Source organism: Quercus lobata, chromosome 5, assembly GCF_001633185.2.
Source record: "Quercus lobata isolate SW786 chromosome 5, ValleyOak3.0 Primary Assembly, whole genome shotgun sequence".
NCBI classification, from domain to species: Eukaryota; Viridiplantae; Streptophyta; class Magnoliopsida; order Fagales; family Fagaceae; genus Quercus; species Quercus lobata.
The window spans coordinates 54,175,096-54,193,521 of NC_044908.1; the positions used below are offsets into that span (position 1 = coordinate 54,175,096).

General features: G+C 34.5%; 3 protein-coding genes across 3 annotated transcripts; all 3 read right to left on the minus strand.

The window, feature by feature from the left end:
• Positions 1-2,687: 2,687 nt before the first annotated feature.
• LOC115989281 (F-box protein SKIP19-like) lies at positions 2,688-7,319 on the minus strand. Its single transcript, XM_031112950.1, has 2 exons — positions 6,807-7,319; positions 2,688-3,457 (listed from the first exon to the last, which is right to left on the minus strand). The coding sequence occupies exons 1-2, from the start codon at positions 7,145-7,147 to the stop codon at positions 2,821-2,823; spliced, it is 978 nt and encodes a 325-aa protein (XP_030968810.1). The 5' UTR covers positions 7,148-7,319; the 3' UTR covers positions 2,688-2,820.
• An 815-nt stretch (positions 7,320-8,134) lies between these two features.
• LOC115989280 (F-box protein SKIP19-like) lies at positions 8,135-13,392 on the minus strand. The gene is made up of 2 exons (XM_031112949.1): positions 12,806-13,392; positions 8,135-8,951 (listed from the first exon to the last, which is right to left on the minus strand). The coding sequence occupies exons 1-2, from the start codon at positions 13,261-13,263 to the stop codon at positions 8,345-8,347; spliced, it is 1,065 nt and encodes a 354-aa protein (XP_030968809.1). The 5' UTR covers positions 13,264-13,392; the 3' UTR covers positions 8,135-8,344.
• Positions 13,393-14,282: 890 nt separating this feature from the next.
• LOC115988774 (F-box protein SKIP19-like) lies at positions 14,283-17,040 on the minus strand. Its single transcript, XM_031112390.1, has 2 exons — positions 16,513-17,040; positions 14,283-15,371 (listed from the first exon to the last, which is right to left on the minus strand). The coding sequence occupies exons 1-2, from the start codon at positions 16,965-16,967 to the stop codon at positions 14,408-14,410; spliced, it is 1,419 nt and encodes a 472-aa protein (XP_030968250.1). The 5' UTR covers positions 16,968-17,040; the 3' UTR covers positions 14,283-14,407.
• Positions 17,041-18,426: the final 1,386 nt, after the last annotated feature.

The window sequence follows — 18,426 nt, forward strand, 5'->3', positions numbered from 1 at the left end:
GAACCAAAAGCACCCAAATATTTAGTGGCAACACCTTAACTTGTTGTCAATTGAAATAGGCTGTGTTTTGTTGTCTAAATTTTTAGTGAGATGCTGTGTTGAATAGAGCTATTCATATTACACAACCCAAACTTTTTTATTTTGATTTCTTTAATTTTGTTACGTTTTTTATATATTTATTTTAGTAAATAGTAATATTTATTAGAACACACACGAGAATAATAATACTAGTGTTTTAAACCGGATTTATAATTTAATTGTGAATTGATGAGGTGGGTAATGGATATCTAACTGAGCTAACCTTAGATGGGTAAAGTAAAAAAAAATTAAACCATAGGTGGCAATGTGATAACGTAACAAATCACATGTGTTAAATTGTAATTAACCCTAGAATATATATATTTATATTTTAATAATTAGCCACAAGAAATGTTTTAATGTCCAAGAAATAATGTATAAACTTATGTTTATTTATATGTTTGAAGAACAATTTTTTTAATAAAAAATAATGTAAAAACAATGTTTTAATTTCGTTTTATCATCATTTATTTTGAATCTGGTCTTTTCATGTTTTATTACTTTGGAAGCACAATGCAACACTACAACAAATGATTATTCATTTAGATAAAAATATATAATACATAAACATTAGTTAATCATGAAGAATATGAGACTTGGATCTAAAAATTTGTAGTCACCAATAAACACTATCAACCATGACGATAGCTTTGATATCTCTCTTTGTAAAGTCAATTGGTCATCCCTAAGCCTCTTCTATATTATTATTTCTATGTATACTTTTTTTTCTTTCTTTTTTTTAATATTCATTAGGCTTTTTCAACCATACTCATCATCTTAAACTCTAATTTTTATCCATTATAATATAGGTTGTTGGGAGTTGGCAACAATGGTAAGCTCTCTTACTAGCTTGATATTTTCACAGTTAAACAATTTGTTAGAATTGAAGGTCTTTATGCAATTTGTTAAGTGTTAGGATTTATTCCAGTGCTCTCAATTTTTCCTGGAGCTAAGCAGTATGTTGCTTCATAGGTGTGATTGCAATAATACTGCATGTAACCTGCTAGACTAGTTTTCCCCAATAATTTCTTTTTTATTTACAAAAAACCAAAAACAAAACCTTGACAATGTAATAACTTGTCCCCTCATTTTTTTTCTAATTTTTTTATGGCGATTATATGTTTATCTGTGTTTTTAAATTTATTAAGGAAATTTTATTTATTTGTTTTATAACTAACATTTTCTTGGCTATATTCTCAATTTAAATCTTAAACCCCTGTTGGAGGAAGTACTCCCCTTCAAAGAGCCCTAATTATTCACAAGTTAAATCTTAACTTTTCTAAATGCAATTTGATTATATGTCCCATGTATAAATATATGTATATACATTTTGAAGATTAGAACCCCATGTTATTAACATTAAAGTGCCGAACAAACCAAAACGTAAGAAACCTTGTACATATGCATCATGATTTAAAATACTACTATTAAAATGATGATGTAGTTTATGATTATGGTGTTTAAATCATAATGGGGTTTAGGAGAAAAGGTGAAGAGAACCACCCACACATTGCAACAGTAAGGCTTAAATCTTGAGGACAAGATTTTTTGAAGGGGAGGGAATTGTTGTCTTAAGGACATGTGGTAGCCAAGCCAACTGCAATCAATTCAAATTACATGTACATATGAGGATAAAAAAAATAAAAAATAACAACTGCTAAAAACAAATAACCTACCTAACCTTAATGTATTTAATTTATTTTGTAAGTAAAGTACAAACGTTATTTAATATTGCTTTAATGTTTTTTTTTTTTTTTTCCTTTTCCTTTTTCCATATTTGGATTCTATTTATTTATCATTGACCATGTAATATTGCTTTAAAGTTTTTTTTTTTTTTTTCCTTTTCCTTTTTCCATATTTGGATTCTGTTTATTTATCATTGACTATGTAGACGGTGTATCGCACATATATTTATTAGGAACTGGCTTAGTTCTAGTATTCTTGTGCATTGGATTTGTTAGGATACTCATGTCAAACTTTTGTTAAATGTCCATATCTTAGTAGGCGCCAGTCTTCTTCACCTGACCATTGCATCAATATGGATCAAATAATCCGTTGGGTGTACATTCAGAGATGGATAAAATTGCTTTTTACCCAAGCTCGAGAAATGCAGCTGCGATTGGCTTCTCACAGTGCACAGAGCACCGGATTCATTCTTGCCATAATTATTATAATTGAGTCATTGGGACACTTGTGCAATCAAAACAATCTATTAGAACGGAAGAAATAATTTAAAAGAGTATGATATTTGTTCGTTCTGAAATAAATTGGATATCATTAAAAAAAAAGGAATGTTGATTGTGTCCGTACAAGTTTATAAATGTCAAGTTCAAAGGTGTGGATGGTAACTTGTGGGTTCTAATTATTAACCTCAAGCGTGTTAATGTATTTTAATCATAGTGCCTTGGCGTTTATAAGGGGGCTTCTCCACACACACACACACAAGAGACCCATATATCAATAGAATGATAAGAGTACTAACCATAGGAGTTATGAAATTTGTGCAAAACAAATATATACACTCTATTTTATTTTTCCCCTTCGAAAAGTCAAGCTATAAAGTCGTATAATAATTTAAGACTTGCTGAAAATATAACGTTGCTTCATAATGGACGGCATTTGCATGGGTAGGATATATTAATTAGATTATTAACTATAAAAAATATCGGTAGACAAATACACAAATACAGGAGCACACAAGTCATTTTTTTTAGACGCACTTTACAAAAGGACCAAAAGGACTTAGCCAAAATAGTAATCTCCGAAGTCATAAAAATCATAGTCAGAGAAATCATCATAGGATAAATCGCTTTCCCCTGAGAATTCATAATGCCCATAACCCTCAGAGAGAGAGACGTAATCTATGTCCGACATACCAGATGGGTCGTCTTCATCAAAAGATCCACCATCATCAATTTCAGCAGCAAATTCATAGTCATCAGTGGGATCATCGGGACGCCGCAAGCTTTTAATCCGTTCAGCACATCTTTTTCCCAAATCCCCAGATAGATTGACATTGAAACATCGCCTTAGGTCAAGTGATTCAAGGTGAGGACAACCATTAAGTATGGCATTCAAGCCATCATTTGTCAGCTGATTTCCAAAAAGCTGGAGGTGGCGCAATTCAGGCATGCTCTCTGCAACAGCAACTGCCTCCTCATCGCACTCTATGTGAACGCTTCTAATCCCCTGCCGGTTCAATTTGAATGATTTCAAAAGAGGACAACAGCGCCCCAAAGCCATCAGAGGTTCTTTTGAAAATAAACAAATTGTAATCTCCAGCTCCTCCAATAATGGAAGTTTTGCAGCTGCTTCATTCAATCCCTCATCCATAATGTGATAGCAAGAAACAAGACGAAGGCGTCTAAGCTGACTTGAACTGCCAAAATACCAGAAGATTTGATAAATAAAATAAAAAAGAACCGGCAGTTATAAAGTAAATACAAAATTGTGGAAGAATTCTGCATCTACAAATCCCTTTTTGGAGAACAAATAGCTTGAGCCCACCATATATAGATAGTGAACTGCAGTAAGTGATCAAAGAAATATTTTTCTAGAACCAGCAGCCCATTGGGGCTCATAATTCTATAGGAGGGCTTGAATGTGTTGTGCTGTCTATCTAGTTGGGAACATTCTCTAAACCAAATCATCCACGAAACCAATTAATAAAATCCCATGCCCAAAGCTTCCTACCTGAATTTGAAGCTATCAACCCAAGTACTTGTGACCATGTGTCAGCTGACAACATAAGCAAGCTTGCCCAAATATCAAAAACAAGCAAACTATCCCAAGTTTGTAACACATCAATTGAAAACACAGAATACAGCCTAAAGTAGTAGACTAGTAATCAGTATCTAGTAACATATAGTCATAGCCCTATAAATGAGTATTAGTTTACATATGCTGATACTAGGGAAAAAAAAAAAGGCTTTCTTTAATATAGGCCAACTATAATACTACATAATAAAATTGCACTTGTGGCATCATTTTAGAGAAGTCACTGCTGCACCAATTAGACCTAATTATAATAGACCAAGGTTCTAATGAATTACACAAGCCTCATGGATGTTTAAATCCTTAATTAAAACATGAAAGGAGTCCAAATGTACTGAGGGTTGAACAATAGGCAATATTATGCAAAGGTAATTTAAATGATCAGTTTGATTAAAGTCCTCAACAAATTGCAAGAGATGCAAATTTACTTATTCGTCAATTGATAATTGGCTCAATGTGCATGAAGTATACAACAAACCACACAGTGTGCGCAAGAGTGACAAAACTGATAGCACCCCAAATTTTAATGAAGATAAAAAAAGAGTTAACCTATTTTTCTCTTTGACATAAGTGGTCATTGGTGAAGGACAGATTAGATTATTAGAAATATGTATACATGTTCTTGTGGAGTGCTTTATACTCAATAAAACTTGTAGATTTTAGGGTTAGGTATAGGGCTTTTAGCTTGAATATGGCTTGAAAAGATTGGATTTTTAAGGAGAAAACTAGCTGTTGAGTGTGTTCCCAAATAAAATATGGGGGGATTGGGGGAGAGAAAATTATACACCTTCAATCAAGTATTATTGGGGAAATGGTCATAATATTTTGAAGATGCAGGAGATCAATTTTGAAGAAGAGTGATTGGTGCGGGAATTGGGGAAACTTGGGGTCAATGGACAATGGGGTCTATCAGCAGTAGTCAGGGGTGTGACCTATGGAGGAGTATAAGGGTAAAATGATGAGGAAACTTGGGCCAATGGACAATGTAAATGGTACACCAGTCATGCTCATGGGTGTGGCCTATGGAGGAGTGTAAGGGTTGGATAGGATAAGTGCACGAGGTACATTTGTTATGAGATTGGGGATGGTCATAGGGTAAATTTCTATACAAGGCACAGTAATCTTGTACTCTCTTTGTTTTTTGATTGTAAGTTATAGTCACCCAATGGGTCATGAACCTAGAGTGTAGTAATCATGTACTGAAAGAGAGATACCCAGATTTGTATTCAATTGCTGTATATAAAGACACTTCAGTGCATATGTATTCGGAGCAAATAAACGAGGGGGATCTCAATAATGGAATATTAAAATTGCACGTGATTTTTAAAGCTGGGATCTCTTTTTTTTTTTTTTGATAGGTAATCAGTGTAGTTATAATGTTACATTGACTATATATATATATATAAATATATATATGTATATATATTTATATAAGAGTTACACCTTTTTTTGGACCATTGATTATTATTAGATCAAAGGGTGAAAAAATAGTCATAGTAATGTCATTATTATTTTCTAAAAATTAGGGATTTAGGCATTAACTCTTCTTATTAAAGGGGGAAAAAAAACACAGCATTAACTCCCACTTTCCTCCACATCATCATCTTCTTCCTCTCATCCTCTCTCACATCTTTTTTCCTGCACTATGTACCTAGGTCACCATCATATATTTCTACTGGAAAATTTTAGAAATAGTCACAATCATTTTAGAGAAAAATTGTTGAGGATGAGTATTTCTACGGATAAAAAGAACGCATGGCCAAAGCCAATTTAAAAAATTAGTACTCTAACAACGTGATACCATCTCTTAGCCATATCATCATCTCCCACTATGGTCCTTGAATGATCTTAAAAAAGATGGGCTCCCTTACATCAATATATGCAAAGCATCATGGTTTATGGCAAAATAGGCTAGTACTTTCGTGGCGTTATTTTTCTTTGTATAATGAACAAACACTCCAAGGACCACCACCTTAGAGTTGAACCTTAATGTCCTCCATGATATGGCCCCACAGTCTCTAATGCTTGCCATACTCCAAAATAACCTCTACAGTGAAAGTCACAGCAAACCTAAGTAGCTAAATATACAATCAACATTTGTCTTGCTTCCTTATGATTTGTTTGCACGAGAGCAAGAAGATTATGTGAGAGAGGAAGAACATGATGGCTTTTTTCTTTTTTCTTTTTTTTTTTTCCTTTGATAAGAAGAGTTACTGCCTAAATCACTAATTTCTAGAGAATAATAATGACATTACCGTGAGTGTGTTTTCACCCTTAGATCTAATAGTAATCAATGATCCAAAAAAGATGTAACTCTTTTGAAGTTATACCGGGTGTAACTTGAACCCATCTCTCTCTCTCTCTCTCTCTCTCTCTCTATATATATATATAAAGGAAAACGAGTTCACAATGATGAACCCAAAAGAACAAAGATCAAGCAGCTATTCTAAGAGAGACAAGGAAATCTATGCTGGATGAGCAATCCTAGAAACCCCAACATCGAGACCAACCAAAAAGAGTTCACTGGCACAAATCTTTTAAATGGGTCAGTCAGTTCTCTTTTCAATATCCCTTATTCCAAAATCCTTTTTTTTAAGATTTTATTCAAAAGAGACTACTTCATGCAAAACGGGAAAAAAGTATCCCAAACAAATACAACAGATTATATACAAAAAGACAGTTCCAATTACATGAGAAGAATTAAGTGCAAGTTAAGCTATAGTTCCCTGGCCAATTATCCAATTTAGAGTCAATGTTTAGAGTAAATCGACGCCAACTTGATTTGACAACTGAAGTACAAGTTCAGGGACTAAATTATATTTTAGCCAAAGATATAAACAAAAATGAACAATTCCAATTACACCAAAAAAGCAAAATGTGACAGATATATCAAAAATCACTGACTATTAATTATGAAATTGAGAGAGCATATTGAGAGAAAATATAGAAGAGACCTGTGGGTGATGTGTTTGAGGAGATCATCAGTGCCGAAGTACTCGATGCTGATATCACGCAACTGACCGGAGCTGCGATCGATGGCGTGGCGGCACATCTTCTCGAGGTGATCGAGGTCCCAGTACTCGTGATTGCGCATGTCGATGGCGCGCCACATGGAGGGGTCTTTGCAGAGATTGCGCCAATGCATGCACACCTTCTGCGCGCTCTCCAGGATCTCGATTGCTCCCAGTCTCTGCAGAATCGACGCCGTCACGTCCCTCGGAAGTTCCAGCCAGTTCCTGTACTGCTCACTACGAGTAGAAGAAGAAGAAGATGAAGATGAAGATGGGGACTCCATTTTCGTGGTTCAGATTTTACATACTTAGGGAAATTCTGGAAAATGGAAATGGGACTTTCTAGGGTTTGGAATTTGGGTGTGTTTGAGAATTTTGACTCAATTGAATTAAGTGATGGAAGGGATACATGACTTGCCACGATTTTTTTAAATCCTGTGCGATCGGGCGGTTTTTATTTTTATTTTTTTCATAAATAAATAAATAAATATTGTGTTATTAGTTCCCTAAATAATCTTTAATAACCAAAAAAAGACCTCAAGAATATTTTTGATAATTGAATAGTTGTAATGGGAAGGGACATTTCAACCGAGAATGTCGGGGACATATAAAAAGGTGATAACTAATTAAACTATAAGCTTGTTAATGTATTTTTTGTCATACTAAAAGTTATAATCTCATTAATGTACACTTTGTCATATTAATCATTCACCGTTTAATTTGAGAGTTCAATTGTTAATGGTCCCATAATATAGACCTTGATTTTTCAATAAAGTTACATCATTTATCAAACCAAATATAAAATATAATTTTTAATATTTTATAAATTGGATTCACTAATTGAAAAATTTTACGTATCCTCGAACTCTCTTTTCACATTTATAGTAAACCCTACCATAAATTTAATGAGTAAATTCTATCATAAATTCATATTATGAGAGTATCTAAGAATTACACTTCACTCTCCAGAGAAGGACAAGAAAATAAAAGCTTTGTATAGTGATAGATTCCAAGGAATTGTAGGCCCTATGAAATTTGCTTAAACATATAAACTAATCACAGGATGGATCCTAATTATATATACATATAATAAATCCAACTAGGAGATGTTATCACACCATTTTTTTTCAACTCTATTTTTACCCCTTTTCAAAAGTCCACCTATAAAGTTATATATTAATTTAAGATTTGCCAAAATGTCACGTTACTTTTACTGAACGACGGCATTTGCATAATTAGGATATATTAATATTAGTTTATTAGAAAATATATAAGTTCAAACTTCATGTCTAAATAAAATTCAAAATATTGGTAGCGAATACTGAAATGCAGAGCACATAATAAGTCATTTTGTTTAGGTGCGCACTTTACAAAAGGACTTGTCAAAAAATATAATTTCAAAGTTTTGATACTCAGTGAAATCATCATAGGAGAAATTGGTGTCCCCTGAGAATCCTTGATACCCATAATCATCAGAGAGGTCATCCAATATACTCCCAATCCTCACTGTATTTTCTAAAGTAATCATCATAGGAGAAATCACTGTCGTAGTAACACTCATAATCATCAGAGAGGTCATCTATATCCATCCAATACGGAATGTCTTGCTCAAAAGATCCATTATCAGAAGTTTCAACAATGAGTCTACAGTCATTAGTAGAATCATTGGGAAGCCGCAAGTTTTTAATCCGTGCACATCTTCTTCCCAAATCTCCAGACAGAGTGACATTGAAACATTTCCTTAGGTCAAGTGATTCAAGGTGAGGACAATTGTCTAGTATGGCCTGCAAGCCATCATTTGTCAGCCTATTTCTAATAAGCTGGAGGTGGCGCAGTTCGGGCATGTTCTTTGCAACAGCAACTGCCTCCTCATCACATTGTATGCCAGGGAGTCTATACCCATGGTTCCATTTGAATGATTTCAAATGAGGACAATGGCGCCCCACAGCTTCAATAGTTTCATCTGACAGTAAAGAACTCGTAATCTCCAGCTCCTCCAATAATGGAAGTTTTTCAGCCATTTCAATCAATCCCTCATCTGTAATTTCATAGCAATCAAAGAGCCGAAGGCATCTGAGCTGACTCGAACTGCAAAAATACCAAGGATGTGATAAAAAAAATGAACCAGCAGTTATAAACAGACGGACAAAGTTTGGCTCCATACTATTTGAAGCTATCTTTTCTAACCTATTATGGCAAATTATAAGACTATCCATATGTATTATTTAAACAAGTCACATGACTCATTAAAAAAATAATGTAGCTAAAACAACATTTGAATGGTCTTTTCAATTGTCACATGGTAGGTTGAAATAAGATAGCTCCAAACATTCTTAGAGCCAAACTTTTTCCTAAACAGACATGTAAACACAAAAATATGGAATGATTTTGCATCTGCAAATTCAATATTGGAGACAAATAGCTTGAACCCACCATATAGATTGTGAACTGCAGTACGTCTACTGTACACAGGAAAATTGTTCAAGGAACAGAAAACAACGTATCTAGTTGGGAACATTATCTAGGCCAAATCACCCAAGCTTCATTCCTGAATTTGAAGCCATCAATCCAAGTACTTGTGACCATCAGTTAACAACATAAGCAAGCTTGCCCAAATATCAAAAACAGGCAAACTATTCCAAGTTTGTAACTCCTCTACAGAAAATAAAGGATATATATGTACTCCTCAAGCATTTTTAATTCCTTGATTTAAACATTAAGAAGGAAGCCCAAATGTAGTGATTGTTGAACAATAGGCATTATTATGCAAAGGTAGTTTGAACAGTCAATCTGATCATTTGATCCAAGACACACAACAAATTGTAGGAGGTGCAAATTACTTTATTCGTCAATTGATATTTGGTTCAATATGCATTAAATATCCAAAAAATTGGGGTTAAATGTGGTTGCAACAACCAATCATTGTGTGCAAGAGTGATAAAAATAATAACACCCCAAATTTTACTGAAGAAGAAAGAACAAGTTAAGTCATTTCTCTCTTTGATATAAGTGATCATTGGTGTAGGACAAATTAAAAACAGACTGTATACATGTGCTTGTGGTGTGCTTAAAGTTTATAATACTTGTAGATTTAGGTCTAGGGTCTGTAGTTTGAATATAGCTTGAAAGGTTGGATTTAAGGGGTGAACAAGCTGCTGTGTGTTCTCCAATAAAATATAGGTTTTTTTTTTTTTTTTTTAGAATCAAGCATTATCTAGGGAAATGGTTGTGGTACTTTAAAGAGGCAAAAGATCAATTTTGAAAAAGAATGATTGGTGAAGGGAAGCTCAGGGTCAATGTACAATGGAGAGGAACAGAATTTGAGGGTGCAATTTGTAATTTGGCCTTTCGTTTTTTGTGGACAGCAACTTGGTAAAAAACGTAGACAAGGGACAATCTCATAAAAAGAGAGACAACTTCCATATATTAGTGTTGTATTGTGCAAATGTTACAGGAAAACAATGGATCATTTGTTGACCCATTGCACAATGGCTCCTGAATTATGGGCTTTTTACTTTTGTAATGTTTGGAATACAGTCATGATGCCTAACAGCCTAAGAGGGTTATCATCTATGAAGCACGGGTGCGTTTCGGGACTCGGGTGCGGGTGCGGGTGCGGGTGCGGGACTCGGCAATTTTTGAAAAAATAGGGTGCGGGTGCGGCGGGACTCGGCGATTAAAAAATTATTAAAAATATTTTTATTTATATTTTCTATATATTTTTACTATAAAAATATTCTTAAAAAACACATTAATATACTTGATTCATAAAACAAAGAAAGAAGAAGGCAAAAATCACATCTGAGGTCAGAATTTCGGCTGCTCCGGCGAGTTTTAAGGCCAATTTCGGCCGATTTCGGCCGATTTCGGCCGTTTCCGGCCTGTATCGGCCGTATCGGTCTCCGGCCGATACGACCCGATATGGCCGATACAGGCCCGATTCTGGCCGAATCAGCCCGATTCGGCGCGAATCGAAGCCGATTCGGCCCGAATCGAGCCGCGTCGGCGCGAATCCAGCCGATTCGGCTCGAATCCGAGAAAAAAAAAAACTCAGACGCGGCCGGACTCGCGGTCAACCGCGTCGGACGCCGCGTCCCGCGTCGCGCCGCGTCGGACTCGGGTGCGCCACCCTCCCAGCCGCGTCCGTGCTTTCTAGGTTATCATTGTTCTTTTTGGCTGGAGAAGCTGCTTTGAAAAGCATAGGAGTTCATTTGTCCGGAAGGCACACCTCTTTGCTTAATGTGTGGATAATTTGGAGGAAAAGGAATAGTGGCATCTTTAATAGAGTGGAGCTAATTGTTACTGAGCCTGAGACTCTGAGTTGAAATCCAACACTTGAGATCTTTATTCAAGTGGTCCAAAAGAATAGGCACAATTGAATTCAGTCCCTTTCTTTTTTGTATGTAATTATTGATTATTTTTTATAAGTAGGAGTAACTTGCATAGAACCAACAATTGACCTGATTAAAAGACTATTTCACTGCTTTATTGAGTCCACTACCAGTTCATTAGTTGAATTGTAGACTTGAGACTTATTATTTCATACATTTTATAGTTACTAAAATAATTAATAAAAAAAAATACAAACATGTTATATATATTCAAAGAAAAAAAAAAGAATTGAACAATGAGCTCAACAAATGACTTAGTTATAAAACAAGTAAAGAAAAATACATCACATGACATAAACACATTATTCATGTACATTATTCAAAATCAAAAAAGAGAGAAGAAAAGAGAAAACTTTGGGCTATTCAGAGGCAGTGATAGAGAGAGAGACACTCTATCCATGCATGATTTCAATAACACAACATGATTCCTATTATCAAAATCTGAATATCTCTTGAGCAGTGTAGTCAAAGGCAAGCCAGGCACTCGCCTAGGCGCCTGTGTGAGGCGAGGCGCCTTAAAGGCTCTAAAGTGAGGTGCCTTTAGTGAGGCGCTCACCTTTAGAGTCTAAGTGAGCAAGGTGACTGCCTTAAGCCATAAAAAAGGTGCTATAAGGCGAGAACTTCAAGTTTTTTTTTTTAAGTTTTTTTTTTCTTTTTTAAATAAAAAGTTTGTTGTGAAACCTATTTTTAAATTATTAATTTCAAATGGCATGTTATAAAACCTATTGTTAGTTAAATTAATTTACAAATTTTTTTTAAAAGACTTATTGTTATATTGAAGCTTATTGTAAATCATATTTTTAGAACTAACTGATAGAGCCTAAACCATGTTAATCCTATTTTGAAATAATTTGATGGACCTAATATCTTCATGCTACACATTGAAAAACACTTCATTATAATATTATAATACACTAGGTACATATGATTTAAATTCTATATGTATAATAAATATATTGACAATGTGGCACCTTGCTTTACTCGGGCTAGAGCCTTTTTGTCGCCTCACGCCTCAGGCAATACAAGGTCTCTTTCACCTTTGACTACCTTGCTCTTGAGTAATATCTATTAGGACTTGGACTCCTAATTCATGGGAAAACACCAACCTTAAAGCTAGGATGCACAGACACAGACACGGGTAAAGGTAGAGCAATTTTTGAAAAATCATAACGTGATACAACAGATAGGACATCTTTACGACACAACACAGATATGGCGTGTCCGTGCATCCTAGCCTTAAAGTGCCCATGATGGTTAATTTGGCATTTCAAATCCAAATTCAAGTATCCAAACGCAATCAATCATAAAGTTCTAGACTAATCGTTTGCCCCAAAAAAAAAAAATCACGGATACCCCAAATTACAAAGTCAACCATAATTTATTGAAAACAAAAAACCCAACTTAGAAATCATTTTATTAAATTAGCATTTGCATTTGGTTTTTCTAGAGTTTATTATAAAAATAAAATAAAATAAAATAAAAAACCCCAAATATCAAAAACTGAAAATGCAAAAACAAAAATTTAACCAAAAAAGAAGAAGAAGAAGTTACCTTTGGGCGATATAATTGAGGAGTTCATCGTTAGCGAAGTACTCAATGTTGATACCTCGCAATTGGCCACAGCTGCGATCGACGGCGTTGCGGCACATCTTCAGGGGGTCGAATGGCCCGTCTTCCCATTCGCAGAGATTGCACATGTTGATGTCGCGCCACATGGAAGGTTCTTTGCAGATACTGCGCCACAGCGTGCACACCTTCTGTGCGGTCTCGAGGATCTCGACCGCACCGAGTCTCTGGAGAATCGACTCCGTCACGTCCCTCGGGAGCTCCAGCCAGTTCCGTGGAATCTCCTTTTTCCTCCACACTTTCTTAATTTGCTTTTTCGAAGAAGACGAAGGAGCACGAGAAGTAGAAGAAGAAGAAAAAGGAGTAGTAGGCTCCTTTTTCTTCCATACTTTCTTTTGAGGCACTTTCGGATTGGGATTGTCTCGGAATTTGAATTTCTGCATTTGGATTTTGAGTTCGGCGCTGAGAATTGGAATTTCTAGGGTTTTGGATTTGGTGTGCCGTAGTTTCTGGGAGATGAGATTTTGAGAGAGAGAGAGAGAGAGAGAGAGTGAAAGAAAATGAATATGGAAAGTTTTGTATATCGGTATATATATGGCTTGACACGTTTTTTCTTTTTTAAATGCCTATACAATCGGGCGGGTTGGTTTTTTTTTTTTTTTTAATATTTTATTTTATTTAAATAAAATTAATATGGTTTTTTTTTTTTTTTCAATTTCAAAAAATAACAATGGGCTTTATAAGGAAACAAAAGAAAGTTTTCAAAACCCATCTTTTCGATTCATGAGACCCAGAATTTGATTATGAGTAGGCCCAATTAAAATCACATAGAAAATCTTGCAATGATATGCTCTAAATCTTGCTTTTAACTCAGTTTTAGTATTTTTTTTGAAAGCCTTAAATCTCAATTAGAGTGGCATTTTTTCTTACTTAAAACTTAAAAGGATGTTTACAACACTGAGGCTTTTTTTTTTATTCGTTTAATTAAAATGTATAATAACATGTTTAGGGAAAAAAAAAAAAAAAATCAAATTGTGAATCCATTAAAGTTATCTCCAATAGGGAAAAAATGATGACAAGTTACAAAAGTGATTGCATTATCATGGGAAATGATGCTATGAAACTTGCTTAACATAAAATTTTTCTTTGAGAAGATGATTGACATAAAATTTAGTCATACAATGGATCCAAAATATTTTATAAGTTAAGAGTCTTGTAACTTAATTAATTTGCACTTTATCGTGTGTTCATAACATCCAAAATTCAAATCCCACATTCCTTGTTGTAAGTTGTAATTATCGAATTAGAAAAATTAATAATAATAATAATAATAAAAACAAAACAAAAGTCCAGCTATGAGGTTATTTAATAATTTAAGACTTGCTGGAATGTAATGATACATTTACTGAATAGCATTTTCAGGGATATGATATATTAGTTAATTAGAGACTATAAATAAAAATTTCAGATCTAATCACCAAAGTACTCCTAACACAAAATATTCAAAAGTGTAGCACAAAAGTCATTTAGTGTAGATGCACTATACAAAAGGACTAGCCAAAAAACTCTGAAGTCATTAATTGGATACTAGTAGATAGGATCGTTATCAGAGTCATCATCAAAAGATTCATCATTATCGGGGTCGTCATCAAAAGATTCATCATCATCGGAGTCGATGGGGTTGTTATCAGAGTCATCATCAAATGATCTATCATCATCGGGGTCGTCATCAAAAAATTCATCATCATCAGAGTCGATGGGATTGTTATCAGAGTCATCATCAAATGATCCATCATCATCATCATGAATGTCGTCAGAGTCATCATCAAAAGATTCATCATCATCATGAATGTCGTCTGTGTCTTCATCAAAAGATCCATCATCATCATGAATGCGGTTGGATTCCTCATCAGAAGATCCATCATCATCATGTATGTCAGCAACAAATTCATAGTCATCACCAAAAGATCCATCTTCATCATGAATGTCATCAGAGTCATCATCAAAAGATCCATCATCATCATAAATGTCATCAACAAATTCATAGTCATCAGTGGAATCATTGGAAAGATACAAGCTCTGTTCAGCAATGAATTCATAGCCATCCATGGAATCATTGGGATGCCGCAAGTTTTTAATCCGTTCAGCACATCTTCTCCCCAAATTTCCTGACAAAGTGACATTGAAACATCTCCTTAAGTCAAGTGATTCAAGGTGAGGACAACCATCAAGTATGGCCTGCAAGCCATCATTAGTCAGCTGATTTCCAATAAGCTGGAGGTGGTGTAATTCGGGCATGTTCTTTGCAATAGCAACTGCCTCCTCATCACACTCTGTCTGAGAAAGTCCAGTAGCATACCACCGCTGATTCCATTTGAATGATTTCAAAAGAGGACAACAGCGCCCCACATCTTCCAGAGATTCTTTTGGCAATAAAAAAAGCGTAATGCCTAGCTCCTCCAATAATGGAAGTTTTGCAGTCGCTTCCCTCAATGCCTTTTCTGAAATGCAATCGCAACATACAAGACGAAGGCGTCTAAGCTGACTTGAACTGCATAAATACCAAGGATGTGATAAAAAATGAACTTGAAGTTATAAACAGACAAGTCAATACAAAAATGTGGAAGAATTCTGCAGCTACAAATTCTATATTGGAGGCAAATAGCTTGAACCCACCATATAGATTGTGAACTGCAGTAAGTCAACAAAGAAATTTTCTTTAGGACCTCCAGTCCAGTGTGACTCATAATTCTATAGGAGGGCTGCAATGTATTTGTATGCCGTCTATTTTCTATTGTACACAGAAAAATTTTTGAAAGAAAAGAAAACAACATAACTAGTTGGGAACATTCTCTAGGCCAAATCACCCAAGCTTCCTACCTAACTTTGAAGCTATCAATCCAAGTACTTGTGACCATGTGTCAGCTAACAACATAAGCAAGCTTGCCCAAATATCCAAAAAAAAAGGGTTCAATGGTGTTGCAAATTACTTAATTCGTCAATTGATATTTGGTTCAATGTGCATTAAATATCCAGAAAAAGAGGTTCAATGTGGTTGTAACAACCACTCATTTTGTTGAAGAGTGACAAAACTAATAGCACCCCAAATTTTACTGAAGAAGGAAGAACAAGTAAAGTTATTTCTCTCTTTGATACAAGTGATCGTTGGTGTAGGACAAATTAGAAAGAACCTGTATACATGTGCTTGTGGTGTGCTTAAAGTTTAATAATACTTGTAGATTTAGGTACAGGGTCTGTAGTTTGAATATAACTTCGAAAGGTTGGATTTAAGGGGTGAACAAGCTGCTGAGTGTGTTCTTCAATCAAGCATTATTGAGGAAATGGTTGTGGTACTTTGAAGAGTCATAGGTGTGGGGAAGCTTTGGGGTATATGGACAACTGGGAGAGTCAGCAGTAGTCATGGGTGTGACCTATTGAGATCTTTGTTCAAGTGGTCCAAAACAATAGTATTTTAGGAGTACTTTTCATAGTCAACAAAACTAGTCCACTGGTTCATTAGTTGAACAGTAGACTTAATAATTATTATTTCATAGTACAAAATTGACATTTAAAACACAGAAAAATTCGTACTTTAACAAATCAAATTACACCAAAATCAAATGAATAGAACAAAATCAAACAGATATATCACAAATCGAGATGGAAAAAAAAAATAAAAATAAAAAAAGTACCTTTGGGCAATGTAGAGGAGGAGCTCGTCTGAGCCAAAGTTGTCGATGTTGATATCTAGCAGCTGGCCGAAACTGCGATCGATGGCGTGAATGCACATCTTCTCGAGACAGTATCGCATTGGCATGTTAATGGGGTCACCGAGACTACGTGTGCAGTAGCTACTGCGCATGTCGATGGCGCGCCACATGGAGGGGTCTTTGCAGAGACTGCGCCACAGCATGCACACCTTCTGCGCGGTCTCCAGTATCTCGACTGCCCCGAGTCTGTGTAGAATCGACGCCGTCACGTCCCTTGGGAGTTCCAGCCAGTTCCGGGTGGTCTCCTTTTTCTTCCTCCATACTTTCTTAGTTTGCTTTTTCGAAGATGAAGAAGAAGGAGCAGAAAATGGAGCAGAAGGAGAAGGAGGAGGAGGAGGAAGAGGCTCTTTTTTCTTCCATACTCTCTTTGGTGGCATTTTGGGATTTGGGTTTTCTCGAAATTGGTATTTTTTGCATTTGATTTTGATTTGGGCAGTGGAGGGGTAATGATATTTCTTCCATAATGATATTTCTAAGGGTTTTTTTTTTTTTTTTTTTGGTATTAGGTATCTAAATACCGTTTATTTTTGTTAAAATTAAAAAATTATTGTTAAAAATATTATAAATAAAGATAAAAGTTAAAATAGTACGATAAAGTCCATAAATAATATTAAAAGTACAGTAGAATTATGAATAATTATAAAAATAAATTGAATAATAAAATAATTTTAATTTTTAAGTGCAACCTAAACGCACACCTACTGTGATTAATATCGCCTGAGAAAAGAGACGAGAATGGATGAAAATCAAACGTTATCCCATATATATATATATATATGTATATATATAGGGCTTGATATGATTTTTTTTTTTTTTTTAATTCCTGTGCAGTCGGGCGGTTTTTATTTTTATTTTTTTTAAAATAAATATGGGTGTAATTTTTTAATTCCGAAAATATACCTTCAATTACCGAAATGAACGTAACGACACTTTAGCAGTCGGTAATAAAGTTAATCAAAAAGTGTGGAGTCCTTGGGATTACACTTTTTAGTCTTTTCATAATAAATGTTTTTTTATTGAGGGATAATTTTTTTCTATTATCTAGCTAAGACATAAATTAATTTCTTACTTATATTTAGTTAAGACACAAATTAATTTTTAGCATAAATAATGCTTGAATCTTAAATCTCTTATATGATAATATGAGACTTTACTAGTTAAGTTAATTTGAACCCGCACATTTAAAAAGAATCTTAACAATAGTGATTTTTTTTTAGAGATAATTATAACATACTGCTAACCCCGCATCTTGAACTTTTTTTCCCTAAACCCCAAGCAATTTGTGTATAAGGGAGTGCCAACATGCTGCTAACAATAGTGAATTTAAGAAAACACATATAAATAAGACTGATATTGTATGTACAAAATAAGTGAGGAGACTATTGATCATTTTCTTCTTTATTGTGGATGAGAATTTCCAAACAAGATTCCCTTTGTTGGGAGAAAATTCATGGCATATTTGCAAACTCATTTCTTTTCTTACTTTAAAGGATAATTACAACACTTTTTTCCACCCTTTTCCCTTTCAATTAAAATGTATGATAAGTGATGATATATATATATATATATATAATCAAAATGTAGATCTATTAAAGTTATCTCCAATAAAACAACGAAGAAGAGAAGTTTAAGAAAATGATTACATTATCCAAGGCAAAGTAACCGCGGAAAAATGAATGTTATTGTAGTTCATAAAACCCGAAAGTCTCTCCAGAGAAGGTTTTAAAACAAAATATAACAGAAGAGCACTTTTATATATATATATATATATATATATGTATTTATATTTATATTTATATATCCATGGATTGTTGAGAACAACAGGCTTTGTCAAAT